Genomic DNA, 20750 nt, shown 5'->3' with positions numbered 1-20750 from the left:
ACAGAAAGATATGAAGAGCAATGTTTGCATAAATAAAATAGTACACTAAAAATTGAATCATACCATTGTGCAATGTCATCTGTGTGTAACAACCTTACAAAATTTTGATCTACTGCTGCCTGAGGATCATGTAGAAAAAAAACATAAGTCATGGGCTTTCAAACAGGAGAATTTTTAATAATCTTTTTATTTCTTAAAGACAAGGAAGGTTTTAGTCCGGCTTCCTAAGAATATAAGATTATATGACTGTGGGTTGTGTATGTGCATATATGTCTGTGTCTGTTCTCTCCTTCCCCTCCCTGTAACTTGAACCTGTTGGCTACTTTCAGGCAAGTTTGAGAAAGGGTCATGGGTCTCAATGGTATTGAGCTCCTACAAGTTTCTTGATTATCCGTGGCTGGATAGGAATAAAAAGACCCCTTAAGGGCCCCAACTAGCAGAAAGGTTGCAGAGCTATTATATACCAGCGTATCCACATAATGGAAATTCCTTATAAATTCTGATCTCTGATTATGATAAATACCATCCAATTTATGGTTATGATTTATCATTTACCATACAAATTGCATAAAAAGTGAGGAAATTGGTTTTACTTGGTTCTTGTACTCATAGGAATAAATATTTAATTCTGTGGTCAAAACTCCATCGGAGCAGATTGCATTTGGTCTGATGGACAAATTGGCACTTGAGAATGTCACAGTGCCACAGTGAAGATGTCCTGACAGGAAGAAGAGGAAATCTTGCAAAAAGTACCCAGAACTGACATTTCGTGAGAACTCCAGGATTTGTCCTTCAATAACTATAATAGATAAAATAGACAGAAGCTGTGTGGAGTTTTTCAGCAAGTTTGAATATTAAATTGGGTTCGATGAAGCTGGGATTAGGGAGAAAGAATATCCTGCTATTTTACATATGTAGCTTGTTTGGGTGGATAAGGGATTAAATCTAATTACATCTTTCTTTTGAGTGTGGAGAATGACAAAGCAAGATTTTATTTAATTGAAATTGACATTTCTTTCAAAGGACTTTGAAAACAGTACATTGAGTTTCATCTCTTACTGTAGGTCATGAGTTGAAGTAAATTATGTTAAAGAAGTTGTTTTAATTATGTGTAACAAAATATTTTGACTGTTTTTAGAGTTCAGAGTTGACAACAAAATTACAAGCTTAAAGGAGGAAAAAAAAGTAATTTTAATATTTTGAGGTGCATTTTTTCTTCCCAGCTGGAACAGTCCAGACTTCTGAACTTCAGGAAGTTTGAAACTTGCCTTTGAAGAAGTGTACTGGATTCTATGCTATTCCTGATTGCTAACAGATAAGATTTGCTGTGTCAAATTTTCCTCTTGTGGGTGTAGACTGTTGGAATTTAGTACGCAGTATCCTTGACAAGGCACTAGAAGGAACTGAAGTCTCTCACAACTGTATTGTTAAATAGCCTACGTTTCTGTAAGTAAAGTAAGGATAAGTTGAATATCTGCAAATGTTAAAACCAGCTCACACCAGATGTCTTATACTAAATTGCTTCAATCAGTAACATAGCAGAAATACTGGTAAGAAAAGGTAAGCTGTTCCTTAGCCTTAAACATCATGTCCCTCAAGTGCTTCAGGCATGTTGCTATACCACATTACACATCTAAACAACGTCTGCTCTGACAGGCAGGATCTCAAGTCCTGGGCAGATAGAAATTCACATTTAAACAGTACTATAATCCTTTGAGACTTCCGTTTCTCTAACAGATATGTGTTAGAGGAAAAGATGCATGAGACTGAGAGCAGATATCTGAAACGTAGCTGAGTTTATACTTTGATCTTCACTTCTTGTTGCCAAGGGTAACTTCTCTCTACGGCATGTCTCCTGTTGCTTTTTCTAATTCTGTGGTTTAAACTAAAATTTTACTACTTAATATCTTATTCACTAATGCTGTCGGGCCAGAACATTGTTCTTTGTTAACTGGTACCACATTGCTTTAAATGGATTACCTACTTATCAGAACGAGATGGTTTTATATAAGCCTGCAAGGCACCTTGTGTCATTCAAAAATGATGGATACAGTATTACAAAAAAATGCATAGAGCCCCATTAAAAAAAAAAACAAACAAACAAAACTTGCTGGTTAATTGTTATAGGCCAGATCTCAGCAATAGCAATGTGAAGCTCCTGTTCCTGTTTAAAGTTAAAATTCCATCCTGAGGTGAGGTTTGTAGGGGAAGAAAATATCTTTACTAGATCAGCAATTTTGAAAATAATTGGAAAGCTTTTGAGTAGTGAGCTGAGTTTTCAAGGTGTTGTAATCATTCTAGCAATTGTGTGTAATAACATTAATAACGTGATCTTTATCATAAGATTTTTTTTGATCCAAAGTGCTCAGCACTTGCATAGTCAACCACATGTTTAAGTAACTTTCTTGTATTTGAATGAATTTGACTTTATTTACATTTGAATAATCATTACTGGTGTAATGCTCCATGATTTATGTTTGTGTTAAAACATACATTGGTAGATCAAGCCCTTCTTGCAGAAGAGGAAGAATAATATATAAAGAGCTATGTAGTGTACAAAAAGCAAGAGGACTCTCATTTTCATGCCAAAGAGGGAACTGTGAGGAATGACACTTCCATACACCATAAATGTGAACTGTACGGAGTCTCTATTGGGTGTTACTGAATTGAAAGATGTAAGCAGAGAAATATAAGTGACTGCTTTAAGGAGACAAATGAGATTTTTTTCAAGTGACCCAGAAGATGGTCAGGTGATGAAAGAAGCATACGATACCACTAGAGTGCATTTAGATGGTTAGTGCTTTGCTGGTGTTAAGGCCCATGTGAGGGGAATCTGGGGGTCAAATGACTGGTACTCAAGGATGGAAGGAAAATGCTTATTTACCATGAGTAAAGGTTTCAAGGTCAGACCGTGAATGTGCCAGTTAGGAAAAGGAAAGAATTTCTGCTTTGATTGTACTTAAATGAAGATTGGCTTACGTCCATGGGGAACTACAACTAAGAAATGAAGAAACAGACCTTTGAGATATAGGAAAGAATGTTTTAACTGAAAAGAATGTGAGCAGAAAAAATGCAGTCCAGCAGGAAAATAAAGGAATGGTAGAGCTTTCAGCACAAAGCTCATTGTAATGATGGTGAGGACAATTTTAGGGACCCCATAAAGCATCAAACGTATGTAGTAAGTAGAAAAAGAAGTATTGTGCAGAGTCAGAAAAACTATGTAAACTGAGTTGATAAAGAATGATCCAAAGGTCCAAAACTAGCTGATAAGTCAAGAAGGGCAGAAAAAGAAGCAAGACCTTTGTATTTAGCCACAAGCCAATCATTAATTTGTTAGAAGGTTAATGTGAGTAGAGTGACCTTAGCAAAATCAACTGAATCAAATAATAAGCGTTTGAGCAGAACTGGCATAAACTTAGGTTTTGAGGGTTTTTTTTTAATTTAAATAGATGACAAAAATTAGTAACTAGGAATTATGTGGCATCAAGGAAATTCCTTTTTGAAACTAAAAAGAATATCCTTGTATCCTTTTCGATACAAGAATAGCATTTGAGGCAATTGTGTTACAAATGAGTCCTAACAAAGAAAGATGAGTGAGTTATGAAAAAGTTCTGCAGTCATATGAAACAGGGAAAAGCATGCTTGATATCATACCAACTAATATAATTTACTGCTCTGAGAAGTATGTAAATTCATGAAGAGAGAACGTGCACTGTCCTATTTCTCTGGCAAAGGTGTGTGGTGTTTACCTGTGCCAAAAAGGCAAACTGCCAGATGATTACCCTGTACAATAAAATTTGATTACTTGTTTACCTAAGGCGTCCTAAACTGTAGCTGATCTGCTGTATTCTAAGACTGTAGCTTATGTTTTAATATATGTTAATGCTAGTGATGTTTACCTGTTTCCTCCTATAGAGATGTCTGCTGAGTTCACTAGCACTACGTGTGATTTTACATGTAGAAGTAATGTTAAATGTCATGTCTGTTCACAGGCATGCCCACTGTACTAGCTCTGGGTAATGAAGCATAAGCCTGAAGGAGCATTGAACAAGGCTGAAGAAATGCTAGGCAGTACATGGGTGGTAAAGGCAGAACCAAAAATAGTAAGGGTGAAGGAAAGATGCAGGTGTTTACAACTTTAAACAGAGTAACTCAGGCAAAACTAATTTTTTCTATATGTGGTTGTTACTTTTGTAAGGCAAAATAAAATTATTTAAAAGTGAACATATATGCAAAATTGAGAACACTGCAGAACAATGTATCAGGCTAAGGGAGACATGCTAAATATGAGAAGAGGTGGTAGCAAATACATTTCTCACAGACTGCAGTTCTGTTGAGATAGAAGCATTTTTGAAGATACTTCTATTGATGTAATCATGCAGAGATTTTGCAGAGGAAAATAAGAATAGGCCTACTAGGAGCTAATTGGTTTATGTTTTCATTTTAAGATTACTTTTCATCATATCACAATGTGCATTTTGACAAGCCAGAATTTGAAATTAAAAGTGTTTGGGATATTCTTGAAATATTCAGCAATTAAAGAATTTGGGATATTCTTGATATATTCAGTAATTAAAGAATGAAAATATTTTTAGGTGAATCCCAAAATCTTTACATTGTATTCTAAAAATCTGAATTCTTAACATGAATTATTGGAATTCTTCGTAAAAGTGAATTTCTTATGTCTCCTACAGGTTTAATGAAGAACATGCATATCTGATGAGTAAAAACAACAGAATGATGCACTTCAGTCCACTTTTTAGAGACGAATTTTAAACCTGACTGGAAACCTTCACGGTCGAGTCGTTGCTGAAGAGCCATTTGTGGGAACGAAATCCCACAAATGTGTGTCCGGCAGCTCCGGCGACTAGCCCTTTCACCCCGGCTGCCGGCGCCGCCGATCGATCCCTGGACCGTGAGGGCGGGGGCGCCGCGCCGCGCCACCGGGCGGGCCCGTCCCGCCGTAGCCCCACCGGGGCCCCGCCGCCGCCCGGCAGCAGCCGTGCCCGGGCAGGCGGGGCCGGGGGCGTGGCGGGCCGCTATAAAGGCGGCGGGCCGGGCGCGGGGCGCTGTGGCACTGCCGCTGGGGGCAGGCGGTGCAGAGCTGTCCCGTCCTGTGCTGTCCTGCCAGCAGAGATGCTGCGAGTGCGGTGCTTGCGCGGGGGGAGCCGGGGAGCTGAAGCGGCGCATTACCTCGGCTCGCGGGTTGGTGCCAAGGCAGATCCGCCGCCGGGCTCGGAGGGGCTGGGGTTGAGGATGCGCCGGCGGGTGCAGGCGTACGGGTTTTCTCCGAGCGGTGGTGAGCGGGCACGGGACGGCTACAGGCTGCTTTGGCTGACACCCTCCCAGTTCAGCAGCACGGAGTTCGGTGGCTCCATCCGCCGCTGCCAACGCTGTGCTCCTATGTCGTTGTTCTCCTAAACTGAGTGTATTTTAAACGGCGGATTGTCCTTTAAGCATCTTGTAGGTTGTAAATAAATTAGAATGGCTGTAACAAACAATGTGTTTCTGTTAATGCTCCAAATCATGTACATTGCTTTGGGATTAGTGTAAAGCACGGGTGGAATGAGCCATTGCTTTTTGCCTTTTGTAAGGGAAACATAATTTTCATTCTTATTTTTTATTTTAAGCTCGGAAGAGGCTTTACAGGATGGGTGCAGCGATCTTTCTGGAGCACCCAGGCAGCTACAGCTTCCCAGAACTCCTGTGCTGCTGCTGACAAGGCTACTAGCCCTGTGCCTAAGGACTGTCCTGTTTGCTCATACAATGAATGGGACCCACTGGAAGAGGTCATTGTGGGAAGAGCTGAAAATGCTTGTGTCCCACCTTTTTCTGTGGAGGTTAAGGTAAACAATTAAAAAAACCCCAATCTTGAATATGAAATAATGCAGGTTTTATATATACAATTTGCTTAAGCTTTACAGTGCACAATGTGTGGTGTTTACTCTTGAGGATTTTTCTTTCAGAGTAGTTGTTTACATCTGTGAAATTTTACAGCGTAGCTATGTTGGTGGGGGATATGTTTTTTCTTCCCACTTTCAGTTGAATTAGCTGTTTTAACATAAGTCAGTAGTAGAGAGAATCTCTAACATGTACAATCTGCGCTACTAATACAGCCCTGATGCTATCAAAGGACACACTTGAGCATTTGAGATAGTTGGTAGGACTGATGAAAGTTTCATTGGGCTCAAAACTAAGTTGGGTTACTACTTGAAAAGAAAGTGTAGTTTTCTACTTAATAGTCTGAGAAAGATTGAGTTCCGTAGCTGTAGACAAGCAGGACCATTCTGTTTAAATGGCTGTTAAATAGCTCACTGGAACTGGTACGTGCTACAGTAAGTATTGTAAGGAAATATGTACTCCTGTTTTTCAGAGTTTTTCTGTGCCTAAAACTACAACAGCAACCTAAATAAATTCACATTTCTTTGTTCTCTGAAATGTGGTTTAGAACAGGAACACTCAAACAACAGTCTTGCTCCAGATTTTTACTGTGTACTTTACCTGGACTTTAAAGTTGCTAAGTATGTTTTGTTACCTGCATTTGTGGGGATGATCTTGAATTGTTCTCTTCCAGTGTCACAGTATGGTATTGCCTCCAAGGCAGCACGTAATCTGTGGCTATTACAGCAAAAGGAGCTGGGACACTACTTCTGCTAAAGAGACCTTAGTAAAATTTTAAAGGATATCTTGACAAAGTTGATGAGAAGACCTCAGAGTTAAAAAAAGAACAGGAATTCTTTTGGTCTGACATTGAAGGAATGTCAAACAAAGATACTGAAAATATGTTTAAAGTGTTGTAAATGGTAGTTTAAAGGAAGTTTAGGATATACTTGTGGAGAAGGCTACTTTTCCCCCAGCCGCTTTAACATTTGTATATTTTTCTTTAGGATCTGTGCTGTGGTTCTGGGCAAAACTGTTTGGAGGAGTGTGAATGAATTACTGCAGTGTGGTGGTCCTAGTCCCCAGATAGAAATCATTTGAATTATATTGGGACATTTGAGACGGTATCTTGGCCCCAGCGAGTGCAATGAAAACTTTGCCACTGACTTCATTATGACTTGTATTTACTCCTTGAAAGCTGAAGCTCAGTTACCAAGCTCTGGAATCCTGTTTCAGACACTCCAGATATTCTAGCAGCTTCAGAAAAAGCTAATTATGATTGGTATTTCTAATATACGAGTGTATGCATGTGCATTTATGTACTTAAAACTGCCATAATGAATGTAGAGGAAGAGTAAGGGGGGGGAAGAACTTAACTTTGTTTCTTTGTAACATTAAATGAGGCAAAATTCTGTTCTCAAGCAGTGGTCAAGGGCTTGCTTTAATGTCAGAAAAAATACTCTTTCAAATGTCCAACTTGAAGTGTGACATGCTATACAGCTAGACTGGTTCTAGTGCCTATTAAGCCATAACTAATCAAATGAAGTCAGAACTTCACTTTCTGTTACATGCAATATCAGAAGCTCAATGAGGAATGTCAAAGTATAGGATCACCTCTGCAATTCAAATACTTACATCTCAGGGTTAAAGCAAGCTTTAGCTTTGCTTTATGTAAACTGCCAAGTCTAAATAATACATTGACCACAACAGGTAGTAGTAATAGAACATATCAGCTGAGTTGCAGTTTCCTCTAGTTTTCTCTGCTTTTGCTTAAATTATGCGGTAGAAACTGCAACAGTAGCTTTACCTGGGAGTGACGCTGAATAATCTAAACAGTAGTCCAAATCCTACCTTGCCAATACTGAAAGATAATAATAGATTCACTTATTGTTCAGATCTCTGCTATGAGGCTGAAATGTAAAGGGGGTGTGTGTGTGTTGCTCCAGTGTCATACAACAGCCAGAAATCCCTGCTGCTGTCCCTTTAAGTATTGCTACTTAAGAGTTGATGTGTATCACATGCCATCAGCCAAGTATGAATGAGGATCATTGGTTATAAAAACTGCAGTTTAAAGCTAATGAATTTGAGTTGTGCAACAAAAAATTGAGGCTGTGGACCTGAGATGCTTTAAAAAAACCCCCACATCTCAAAGTACAACAGTTTTGGTGAATACTTGCTTTGAGGTACTTCTAAGCTGTGTTTTAAGATTGTATGGATGTTTGTTTACAAAATATTAAGTGCTGGAAGTATGGCTGGATTCAGCACTTTCTGATACTTTGAGGCGTGGTTTCGATATATGCAAATCTTTTTGCTGTGATGTAGGAATGATGTGCTTGGTATAAGGAGGAGGAAGGAATGAATTGAATAGGAAGCCCTACATATCTGATTAATATTAATGAGCTGACATTTTGTTACATATCCTTTTGGGAGCTTGAAATGGGCTGTATAGGTTATGTAGAGGTACATACACTATCGGGAAACATGAGAAATCCTAACTAGGAGGCTAACAGCTACATTAATTAGGAAAATGTACTTTTTTGAATTGGCACTTTGGTCAAAAATCTCACAGTTCAGATGTATTCTTCTGAAGCAGTTGGCACTTGGTCAAACAGTTGAGCTTTATAGCTTTGTGCTCTGTTTTTCAGTATATTTTGTGAATAATAATGCATTTGTGGTAAAGAAGTATTATTACCACATATTATATCTTGAATGAGAAGCTGGGAGGGGGATGTTTACTACTGAATTAGGCAAAATGCATTTTGATCTGAATTTATGTTTCAATGTTCTAAATTTAATAACTGTCAATACTAGCTTTAAGGTACATCTTGAGAGTGTTAACGTTGACAGTTAATTATTTTCCACAACAAGTGTTAAAATATATAGTAACTATAGGGGGTAATTTTTCTGTTTCTTAAAGACCATCTTTTTCTTACAGCACACTCTTAAATTTATTTCTGAAAAGGGTTTTTCTTAAATGCTGCTATGGGTTCTCAGGTACTCTCAGACAGTAGGTTATAAGGTGCATTGAGGAGATTATTTAAAGCTCTTTTCTGTGTCCTGGCCATGGTACTTTTTGAACATAGTCTGAAATGAGTTGTATCTATGTGATCAAAGGGGCCTGAAATCTCAACCCTGAATTGGTATGAAATACATGTCCCAGTCATAGACCCTTTTACCAGTTATTCAGAGGGTAGGGAATATGAGTGGTGTTATGGTGTCAACCCTGTCTTAACTTTAAGGTTATGCCATGTTAGTGCAACACAGGTGTAATTTCTCATGTTTGAAAAAGAGCAGTACCAGAGGACACCTGGTGAAGAGGGGAGCCTCACCTCTTAGGAATTAATGATGTTCAAATACATTGTGGGTGGCCCTGAAAATAACTAGCTTTACTCCTTAGGACGAGTTTGTCTCATTAGCAGAAGAAGGTTTCCATAGGAATGCTAGGCACTTCATATGATCTGCATGTGACTTCTGAACAGCTGGCAAGTCTGAGGTGATCAAATTACCCAAGGTCTTGCTCAGAGAAAAAGAATAAATTCCTTCAGGAAGGATGGGAAGAACCTTCAGTACTGGAGGAGCAGGATGGCTATGCTGTGATCTTTGCCTGGGCCCTTTGATATAAATGTTAAGGATGTCTAAAAGGTTGAATTTTCTCTTCCTTCTGTCTTACCTCTCTAGCATGAGGGCAAAAATCCTGAAATAGTAGAGAATACAGTGGACAGCCTGGATTGTTGAAGGAGATCAGGTGTGCCTTCAGATGAATGGCCTGGCCTGCTCAGGGCTCACTGATGGTACTAGCACAAAAGGAACATCATTGCATTTTTTTTTTTTTGTCCAGAACATTGTTTTCTGGAAGGTAGTTGGGACTGCAGCATGAGGAGGTAACCTCACATTTGGGAGGGCAGGTTCTCCTGCATCCCATTGCTGTCACTCACGTTGCCTGAATAAGCAGGACTGTTTGGTAGGAGGAAGGCCTGACCACTGGCTCACCTGTTCCTGACCCCTTCTGCTATCATTCCAGAAGGGCTCCATATGCACTTGTTCCTCTGTCATATTAGTGTTAGCAAAGAACCATAAAAACCACTGGTTTCACAGCTAATAAATCTGAACAAAGTACTTTCAAAGATACACTGAACTGAAGCAGCATAATTTGTTTTGATTATATAGCTGGATTTTCTTAACCATGAGAACTAGGACATTATTCTGAATTAGTCTTCTCTAATTAAAAACTATCATATGATTTCAGGAGCAGAGGATTTAGGCCTGTAAATGTTGTACTTGTTTTGATTCAGCTCTGACAGGTGAATTTAGTATCTCTTTCATTTTCTAGACTGCTGCTGTACCTGAAGTATGGCCCCTTCTAGCCAGCAAGGCATGTTACCTGTACTTGGGATGGCTTTAGAATTCCTGATGTCACCACTGTGACAGTGGTGAGGTTTTAACAAGGTGACTACAGATGTATGCATTTTGGAGATGAGCTCAAAGTTGTTTTCATTTAAAAACATGTCTGCTAGCCTTATTAAATAGCAGAGTTAGAGGGTTTGGTGTGTTTGTACAGGTCTAGTGTAATAAGGACCAAATTTTTCATGGGCACTTTGCAATACTAGCCACTAAATACTATCTGAAATGTAATGTAGTCTCTTGGTTTTCATCTGTGATTTGATAAATAAAGAGACTTTCTGTGGGGCTATGGCTAAAGAGGGGAAGAGAATTCTAGAAATATTTATTACGTTATTTATAATAGTATTTCCATCAGTAGAAACAAGTAATATAAGCTACTGATCCATATATATCCAAGAATATGAGGAAAGGAAATATCCTGACAATCACGTCTAAAAGTCAAACTAAACTTGCAGGTGGGAATGAAATGTGTACTTCTCCACATTCCAGAATGACTTTCCCTTCTTTTTTTCCTGCTTTTCCTTAGAGGACTTTTTTTTCTTGGGCATCATGCCACATGTACAGTCCATCAGCAGTACTGAAGCTATCTGCTTAGCACGTACAGCTGAAACTTAACTTTGTTACTGTATGTAAGTGTTTGTGAAGACACCAGCCATTCACAACTAGTCTAACACCTCCACTTATGTAAGTTTAATGATTGGACACATGCATATCATAAAACATCTGAGTGAAGCCTTGAAAGGCAGCAGAGTGCTACCAGGACAGGGGTTCTCAACCAGGAATAATTGAGCATTATCTGAAGTATTGAAGCTTCTCACTTTTTTTTTTTTTTCCTCCCCCCCTCCACCTTTATTTTAGAAGAATCAGCAGGACATTAACAATTCTTAGCAACTGTTCAAAACATTACAGATTCAAATATAAGGCACACTACAACATGCTACAGTCATAACACAAAGCAATGGGAGGTCAGTGAAAGAAGGAGGAGAAACTTTGACCATTAAGAATTGTCTTATGCATCTATTTCACTCTACTAAAATAACTGATGCTTATTCTTTGTAACTTACCTGTCCTTTTGTTTTAGGCCAACACATACGAAAAGTATTGGGGATTTTATCAGAAATATGGAGGCCAGAGCTTCCCCAAAGACCATTTAAAAAAAGCGATTGCTGAAATTGAAGAGATGTGCAATATTTTGAGAAAAGAAGGTGTAGTTGTCAAGAGGCCTGATCCAATTGACTGGTCTGTGAAGTATAAAACACCTGATTTTCAGTCTACAGGTAAATGTTCTTCTGTTGTGGAAGGCCTGGTCTGTTTAGCTCTTGTCTGAGACATTTTGGATGTCATATAACCTACCTCCTTGCATGGAGCAGGATTATTGCCAGTGCTAGATGAGGTCAGTAACAGCTTTGTGTAGCTATAATTTGGAAAATCTCCAGGGATGGAGATTCTGCCACCTGGTTTGCTGATCTGTTTCAGTGCTGCATGGACTTCCTAGTGAAAGATGTTTTCCTAATACCTAACCTGAAATTCCGACAGCAGCACCTGTTGCCAGATTCCCTTGCTATGTTGTCACTGCCACTACCAAGAAGCATTCATCTGTCATGTTTAATGGCTCAGAAAGTAGCTGTAGGCTGTTACTGCTTTGTCCCCTACTTGCCACATGAAATAAGCTGAGGTTTCTTCCCTTCTCCTCCCAGGTCACGTGCTGTAAGGCTCCCCTGTCTTGATAGCCCTTTGTTGGACCCTAGAGTTGGGTCCATCTTAAACTATGGAGGCCAAAACTAGAAACAGTTTTCCAGGAGGATCCTCACTAGTGTCAAGGAAATTTGAATGTCTCTTTACCTACTGGCCACATTCCTCCTTGTATAGCACTATGTGGCTTTGGTTATTTGCACTGAGAGCACACTGGCTCACACTCAGCTTTGCATCAAGCATAGTCTCCAGGCTCCTTTCATGTCAAATGTGTTATTGAGTTGTTCTAGTGGATTTCAAAATCATTAGGGAACAGGTAATGATAATGAAAAGTGTAACGGGGCTGCTTCCTGTACTAGTTCTGTGTTCTACCAAATTCCTCTTCTGCACTATTACTTTTTAAAAGGATGGCATATAAAGAAATGAGGTTCACCTGGAAAACTTGCTACCTGTTATCACTATTTGAAGTAATCTGAGTTATTCATAAGGATTTATCTAGTTAATGTCCATTAATCAAATTATGACGTGGAGGCTCATAGATTGTGGATGTCTCTCATCTAGCTGTGAACTTGTTATGAGTGAGGCTTTGTAGCAAAATGTTGCATGTATTTTGAACAAAAAAAAGTCACTTTGAAAATTTGCTGAAGAATATAAGGACTATGAGCTGGTTTCCTGACTTTGTAAATATGCTTTTTGCCAGTCTTTTGGATAGAAGTAATGGTAAAAAGGAAGGTGAAAAGTGAATAAGCTGAAAGAGCTGAGAAAAGCATATTTGTCTCATAGGTTAATGGCCTTTTTCCTTTCAGGTATGTATGCTGCCATGCCAAGAGACATTCTGTTGGTGGTGGGAAATGAAATTATTGAAGCACCTATGGCTTGGCGTGCTCGGTTCTTTGAGTACAGAGCGTATAGACAAATAATCAAAGATTATTTCAACCGTGGTGCTAAGTGGACAACTGCCCCCAAACCTACAATGGCAGATGAACTCTATGATCAGGTATTGCTCTCATTTTGCTTCAGAACTTCGGTTCTGGTTATAAAGAATTTTGTTGACAGTTTCAACCTGATATCTATGTCTCAAAAAACTGGGGTGGGATGGGGGGAACAAAACAACTCTGGAAATTTGTGGTTTCTCTGATGTATGCAAATATTCTGTAGCCTTTCTAGGTGAAACTGAGTGTGTGCAATTAGGAAATAAGAAACAGGAAGTTGTCCCTATTGAATTCAAGTCTGCTTGAATTGTTTTGATTACTGGCTGTAACTTAGCATTACTGAAGAGGAAGGAATGCTAGAAAGACATCACAAAGATTACCTTAAAGAATTTATATTCCCTGAGAATGTCCATATGTCCTGAGCATATCAGGAAAGTGGGAAGGAATATCTGTTTTGTCACAGAAAAAAACCTCATAATCCTTGTTCTGCATGATGATTAGTGTTTCGAAAGTTATATAAAAGTAGTAGTGGAAGATCTAAACTGTGAGTGTTTGCCTTCCAAATAATTAAGTTAATACTGGTTTTTTTTTTCTTTTGTTATAATTTTGGCTCGGACAATTTCAGTAGTTTTCCTATAGGCCTTCAAATGCATTAGGTCCTTGGTAAGAGCATCTACAATAAGTGCAGTAAAACTGGATGTGAAATGATTATTACTTTCTGGGAAAAGTGACATCTTATAAATGATGCAAAGAAGACTTTATTAAACAAAATTACCTTAGAGTAACCTGTCAGTATTGGAAAACTTCCAGACCCTGTTGTAAAGCATGCTTACTTATCTAGTAGTTTTTGTGTGTTGCTTTTTAGTACCTCATTTGTTCTTAATTGCATTATTTCATTCTAAAATCTATTTAAATTCCTGAATATCTACCTTCTAGCTTGAAGTACTTCTCAATTCTAAACTGAGAGAAAAGTAGGGAGTCCACCTTTGTTCAGAAAAAGCTTGCATACCAGCATTTCTGTCACTGCAGTGATTTGTTGGACTCATAGTTAAACTCCACTGGTAATGAATACTTTTGATCCAAAAGCCAGAATATTAGGGAGGCAGTGGCTCTCAAGAGCAATTAACTCCTTTGTATAACTATTACCTTTTATCATCTATTCTTGAATGTACTTAAAACCTTTTACTCAACCTTCCACATTTATGCTTTCTTTTTTATTCTAGTAACAAGTAAACCAAACCACTTCCAAGGAACAGACTAGCTATCAATATAAACATATTTTCTTAATTTCAAAATACTCTTCAGTAGCAAATAGTTTGAAGACTTTGCCTTATCAACTCCAGCCTAAGGTGGATATTTGTTTTTCTATAACTAGGATTATCCAATCTGCTCTGTTGAAGACAGGCATAAACTGGCTGCTCAGGGGAAATTTGTAACTACTGAATTTGAACCATGCTTTGATGCTGCTGACTTCATTAGAGCTGGCAGAGATATCTTTGTACAAAGGAGCCAGGTAAACAAAGGTTTCTTCCAACAGCTTTGGTATCTATCTTAATGATTGTTACTTGTATTTATGTCTTTTTAAATTCCTGAACAGCATTAAGATCATAGTGCTGACAAAAGAAGCTGCTTTTCGTAGAATATCTGATATACAGGATAAGAGTGTCTTACAGCTAAAAGGCTAGCTAGAGGCACAAACTTCTATTATTGTGGCTTTAAAAATTTAAATAAAACCTTAGATAAACTAAGCTTGGATGCAGTTTATATTCCAGCCTAGTGTAACTTATTTTGTCCTGTTTTCAGGTTACAAATTACATGGGCATTGAATGGATGAGGCGACATCTTGCACCAGACTATAGAGTGCATATAATATCCTTTAAGGATCCTAACCCTATGCACATTGATGCCACTTTTAATATCATTGGACCTGATCTTGTGCTTTCTAACCCAGACCGTCCCTGCCATCAGGTAAGAGTGTAGCAGAAGAGAGGGTGTTTTGTGTTTAAAAATTACTCAACTGGATTAGGTCCCTGCTGGATAATTGCTAATCCACAAGTTTTTTGTATGCGCTTGAATCATATTAAATTATTGAATTTAAATAGCACTCAGGCAGCTGTTCAGGAACTTATAGATATATTTGCACCTTGACTCTAGAACTTTGTTGGCAGTACAATGACGGTGTTATCCCTCAGTTTTCTGCTACTGCTCTTCGTGCTTTCTCATTGTGAGACTAGGCAGATGAGTTGTGTGTTTCTTCCTATGTGCATTGTTTAAATGTGATGGAAGTGATCTGTTTTGTAATAATGTAGCATCAAAGCAAGTACATAGGATATACTACTTCTCTGAACACTTCAACTACTTAAGTATACTAATTGTATCCAAGGAGAAATTGAGGGTTTTCTGCTGTTCAGATGAGTAATTCCCTTTTTTATTCTTATTGTGGACACCTCTCCTTTGGTATTGTTAACCATACCAATAGCAGGAGGCTGTTAATTGCTTAGGTAGTCAGCTCTGAATAACTGTGTGAAAAATACTTTTTGAAGAGTAGGAAGGAGGGGAAACATTGTTCAGTAGGTAAAGCCTACTACCTCACTCTGAGAAAAAGCTAATATTGCTAAACAGTGCAACTGGAGCAGAAAGCCCTCCAGAGAGTAAGAGTTCATCACTTTCACAGGCATGTTACCTGTACTTTCAGTGTTTGAGGATTTTTGTGAGGATCCCCGTGACTTTGGGAGCTGTACAACTGCATGGGAATAACTGAGCTGGTAACTTAATCAGTGAGATAGACCTATATGCGGCAGAGATGATGGAACCACGTGCACAGCATAGCTCTTAGAAGGAATATTAGTCTCTTTGCAGCAATTGGCTTCAATGCAAATAATCCCATTGAATTACTGCCTTTGTACTATCCATTATGCATATATATTTTTTTAAAAAATATATGTAGTCTTTTCCTCTCCTTTTCCTTCCCCGTTTTTCATAATCTTGCTTGCAAGAGGAGGGTCTTGGTCTTGCGTTTAAACCCATGTGCTGGGACTGTTTTCATGGAAAACTGCTGTCTGTGTAGATAAAAAGACAGATGCAGCTTTCTTTCATAAAAACTGATTTGGCAGTTCTGGATGACCAGGAAATGTACGGGATGTTGTGGGTGAAGGGGGGCTTTTCTTTAAAATCCTGGCAGGCCAGGCTGGTTATTGAGTTTTCAGGATCGGAGCTCCACCTCGTGGTAACACTTGAAAAAAGAGCTCTTCCAAGTATTCAATTTGAAAAGTCAGTTCTCTGTATCCAAATTTATTTTAAACTTAATTGTGTGATTCTGAGGCACAAATTATTCCCTAGGATGCTTTTATTTTGTTCCCTTTGTTAAATAAACTGCATATTATTACGTTTGCATCATGCTTCATAAGAAACATTTTATGTGGTGTTTTTGGTGGTTTTGTTTCTATAAATGGCAGTGTATTTCATATCAATGGCTTTTGCAGTCATATAGGAAGAAATAATACCAAAGATAAAGAATTTAATACTTTTGCACTGTTACTAATATCTTTACTGCACAGGCTCTAAACTGCATGTTACCTCTTGTCTTTAATATATCTTAGTATATATAAAAGCAGTAGAAAGAAATGCTAGTGGTACGCAAATTTGAAAAGGCTTTCAAAAAATGCTTGTATGAAAACTGGGTTTGTAGATGGAACTTGGATGAGGGCAAGAGTAGTGAATGGAGGGAAGGGAATGTCATATATATTGAAATAGCCTGATAAAATGTGTAGGTTGGAGAACCTAATACTTTAGGAACCCTGTTTAGAATATCATTAAATTGCTCTTTCAGATCGAGCTCTTCAAGAAAGCAGGCTGGACCGTGATTCACCCGCCAGTGCCACTCATCCCAGATGGTATACTCACTCTTTCTTTTTTAAGAATTCCAAGAGTATTCTTACATGGGGCAACATTGGTATAGTAGAAGGTTCATTCTCATGTGTTTAGATCACCCACTGTGGATGTCTTCTAAATGGCTCTCCATGAATGTCCTAATGCTGGATGAGAAACGTGTGATGGTGGATGCCAATGAGACATCAATTCAGAAGATGTTTGAAAATCTGGGTATGTCCTAACACATTTCAACATATACTTAAAATTATCTTGATACCAGCTATACACATCAGGGTGAATGGAGGTTTCACTTAAAGTAGTCAAAGCAGCCAGCACTGGTAAAGGTACTCAAACAATTGGATTAGCAAGTAAGAATCATTCAGTGATTTCTCTCCTGAATATTTCAGTCATATGAATATGGGGTTCTTACATCTTGTGCCCCCTACAGCTTGCAGCAAATAAAGGCCTGAGTAGCAATTAAAGTTATTGCTAGCATGCTTTTGAATGAGCTGCTTTTTTTTTATGTAAAACTGTCTGCTCAGTTTGGAGGTCAAAATCTGTCTTGGAGAGGTTGAGTGTGCTAAGTGATGTAGAGCTGGCTATCCCTCATTGCCAAAATGCTTTCAGATTTTTCTAGTTTCAAACTCATTGTATTTTAAACTATCAAATCAAGAGCACTTAACCCAGGTATTTCTGCTCATTTATGGAGAATCTCAGTCCTGTGAGATGTAACGTCTTGATAAGGTAGAATTCCTTTAGATATGCAGGAGCAGGAGAACTGTGACTGAATATAAAATCTGAAAGTCATCTTATGCACAGCTAACTCCAAGGACAAATAATATAGACTTAAAAATCTGAACTCATACAGTTAATCCAACAGATTCCATCACACCAGGAGGGAAGGATGTAGATAGATCTACTTGTGGCTCCTAGTCGGTTAGGAGGAGGGCAGCCAGATTGGTTGGTGCTACAGCCAGCTGACTAATGATGCAAGATAAGTACATGGTGATGCAAAAGTTGACAGCGTAGAAAGGAGACTGGTAGGTAGATGAGAAGTCAAGGGAAGTGAGGGATCATTGTAATGCAGAGTAAAAGATAATACTCCCCAATAGCAAAAGACTCCTTTAAAGGGAAAAAAATGGTGGGAAGGAGATAATGATCCAAAAGTGGAAGATAGTGACTGTGAACTTAGAAGAAGGGTTGGTGCCACGGATGTGAGTGTACTTACTGAAGTTTCTCTCAGACCTGAGACCTATTGCAGGTGCGAATCATGCAATCTAATGCTTTAATCTGCTTTTAAATGTGAGTCACTTGGCTTTTCAATCCTAGGTTTTGATTCTCTGCGTGACCAAGGAGATAAGGATTTATAAATGTTTGAAAGTACTTTTAAAATGATGCCATTAATGCTAATGATGACATATCTTTCACACTTAAACTTCACAGTCTGTATAAGTTCTAAATAAACTCCCGTAGTCAGTAAGTTCCTAGGATTGGGATGGGTCTACTGGGAACAAAACTATTGCTGACCTAGATGATAAATTCTACTGAGCTGCTCCTGAAAGTATGAAGAAGCAAAAAGGCAAACTTCATAACAGAAAAGTCTTCTGATCCTCATCTATCTGTCAGGACTTTGTATAAGCTGAGCCACAGCTGAAACATCAGAGCTGAAAAGAAGTGGGAGGGGGCTTCTCCTAGGTAGTAAGTGTAATGGCCTCTTTCAGAGAAAGAGGGACTCAGAGCTCTCTACTTTGAATGCTGCTTTTCTTGAAAGGCACTTGAAAGAGCACATTTAGTGTCTGAACCATAAATGCCCACACAGATTTATGTAAATGTGCCCTGGTCATATATTGTAGCAGAATTTCAACTAATTATTCACATACTGCAAAAATGGAATTTTTATTACCGGCACATCATAACACATCAAACACCAGCTGTGCTCCAGGCACTATATGTTCCTGAGGGTATTGCTGGAATAAACAAGCCAGCTACGCTCCTAGCTTGTTCTCTGCTTAGAATTTGGGAAAAGAAATTCTTAACAAATGAGTAAGAAATACTTCCCGTACTTGCATCTAGGCATATGATCTGATAAAGCATTATCTAATGTTCTGATCAAAGCTTACCACATGAATTTGATATTTTAATTTTGAAGTGTGTGATGTATGTTTCTTGCAGGCATTTCTACAATTAAAGTGAATATTCGCCATGCCAATTCATTGGGAGGTGGTTTCCATTGCTGGACATGTGATATCCGCCGCCGTGGTACCTTGCAGTCTTATTTTGACTAGTTACGAGCCAGATAGGCAGCAATGGCTCAGCTTCCAAAATAAGCATAGGAAATTAATAAATTAATTTCACTTTTGTTAAAATTACTTCATGAGCTCTAGTGCTTGATCAGCGATGTCCTTACAATCGTCCCGTAAATGATTTATTGTTATATACCCTTGGCTTTCAGCAGTATAATTGAAACTACGCCCATCAGCAATACAGGTTTTCTGGCTGGCTTTTTGAAAGACATCCTTCATCTGTGAAGCCATTTCACATTGGCTTTGAATGTAAAAACTTGACAAGATAGCTAAAGGGTCTTGCTAGATAGCTTGGCCACTAATATTGGACATCTACCTCTGTCTAGTTACTCTATCAAATAGGCAGCTTGAAATGTTAAACTTGAGTAAAGTTTTCTTATGCCTTTTAATCAGTCTATTGTTCTAATATATTCATGTTTAATGAAGTTAAAATAGATGCAACTGTGCAGATCTCTTATGGAACTAAGTAATTTTGTAATGTTTTTCATGTTGAGCCATACAGATATTTACAGAGAATTTCCAGTATGATCTAACTTTTAAAACGTGTTCACTTACGTTTCCCATGTCCTTCTACATTTTCTTCTGATGCATTTGTCTTACACCTGAGTTCTTTTTTTATATTGCTTTTTGTAGTGCTGAAATTAATTTTTATTTAACTCTTAAGTGTACAAATGATAGCTAATATTCTGCTTGTACAGGTTTCACTGTGAATTGTTTACATAACTTAGAAAAAAGGCACAAAACAAAAAAAACCCACCAACAATCCCCCTCCAACCCTAAACCTCTGACATCTTACAACCCCTTCTTCCTCCAACTGTTGCAGATACAGAAAGATGTATCAAACATGCCAAATGCTGTGAAGGAATTTGAGTATTGATTACTGAATATGTACTTTTATGCTAATAAAGTTTTTTGCATTCTCAATTTGTTGTCCTTCTGAAAACAAGTAAGCACAATACATCTGGTTGGGTACATGTTTTTATAATACAGATGGAGATACAAAATATAGATGGATCTTTTTTTCTGTAAAGCATGTAATAACTTAGGCACTTGTATAATGCAGGAAACCTGTGTACTATGTTGTTCATATAGTATGTTTCTGCTTCTGTTTTGCACAGAAGTATGACTGGTGGGGAAAGTAACACTAATAGATGTTTCTTACCAGAGTGTGGAAGAATCTACTAAGTCAGACAATACAGTGCACCTTGACAGAAAAGGTCTTGCAAATCAGATGTCAGGCATAACATGCTCATATATAAACTAGCATCACACTATAAGCCATATGGTCATATTTTACCCAGTGTTACATCGGACTAAGCAGGTTATGTGTCAACAATCTAGAATGCTTTAAGATATGCCAGACTGGAAGAGCTAACGAGACAGCTTCCACCACTTGACCATGTAGAGATGGTCCCTCTTTTCCCTTTAAAATCAAGCTCTTTAGCCAACGGAAATTCATAGTGTCTTCCTGTAACCAAGCTTTGCTTTCCAATATTGAAATGGAGCTGGACAGCTGGGTAGAGGAACATGTACTGCAGGTCATCTTTCCCATTGTTCTGCATGTTGTAGTGCTGAAATGATGTCTCTGTTTGTGCTTGGCATAAGTAATCACAAGATACAGCTGAAACCATTAAAAACTCTGGACAGATGTAGATTAGCAGCAGGACATGTG

The 20750-nt window shown here is 38.4% G+C and overlaps 1 protein-coding gene across 1 annotated transcript; it reads left to right on the top strand.

The window, feature by feature from the left end:
• Positions 1 to 5062: 5062 nt before the first annotated feature.
• Positions 5063 to 20002, top strand: GATM (glycine amidinotransferase). The gene is made up of 9 exons (XM_064456321.1): positions 5063 to 5205; positions 5631 to 5846; positions 11363 to 11558; positions 12780 to 12970; positions 14281 to 14418; positions 14709 to 14873; positions 16735 to 16798; positions 16890 to 17006; positions 18948 to 20002. The coding sequence occupies exons 1-9, from the start codon at positions 5137 to 5139 to the stop codon at positions 19058 to 19060; spliced, it is 1269 nt and encodes a 422-aa protein (XP_064312391.1). The 5' UTR covers positions 5063 to 5136; the 3' UTR covers positions 19061 to 20002.
• Positions 20003 to 20750: the final 748 nt, after the last annotated feature.

The sequence above is a fragment of the Phalacrocorax carbo genome, chromosome 7 (genome assembly GCF_963921805.1).
Source record: "Phalacrocorax carbo chromosome 7, bPhaCar2.1, whole genome shotgun sequence".
Taxonomy (NCBI): Eukaryota; Metazoa; Chordata; class Aves; order Suliformes; family Phalacrocoracidae; genus Phalacrocorax; species Phalacrocorax carbo.
The sequence above is the reverse complement of the archived record's forward strand: the minus strand, read 5'-3'. Positions and strand labels throughout refer to the sequence as shown.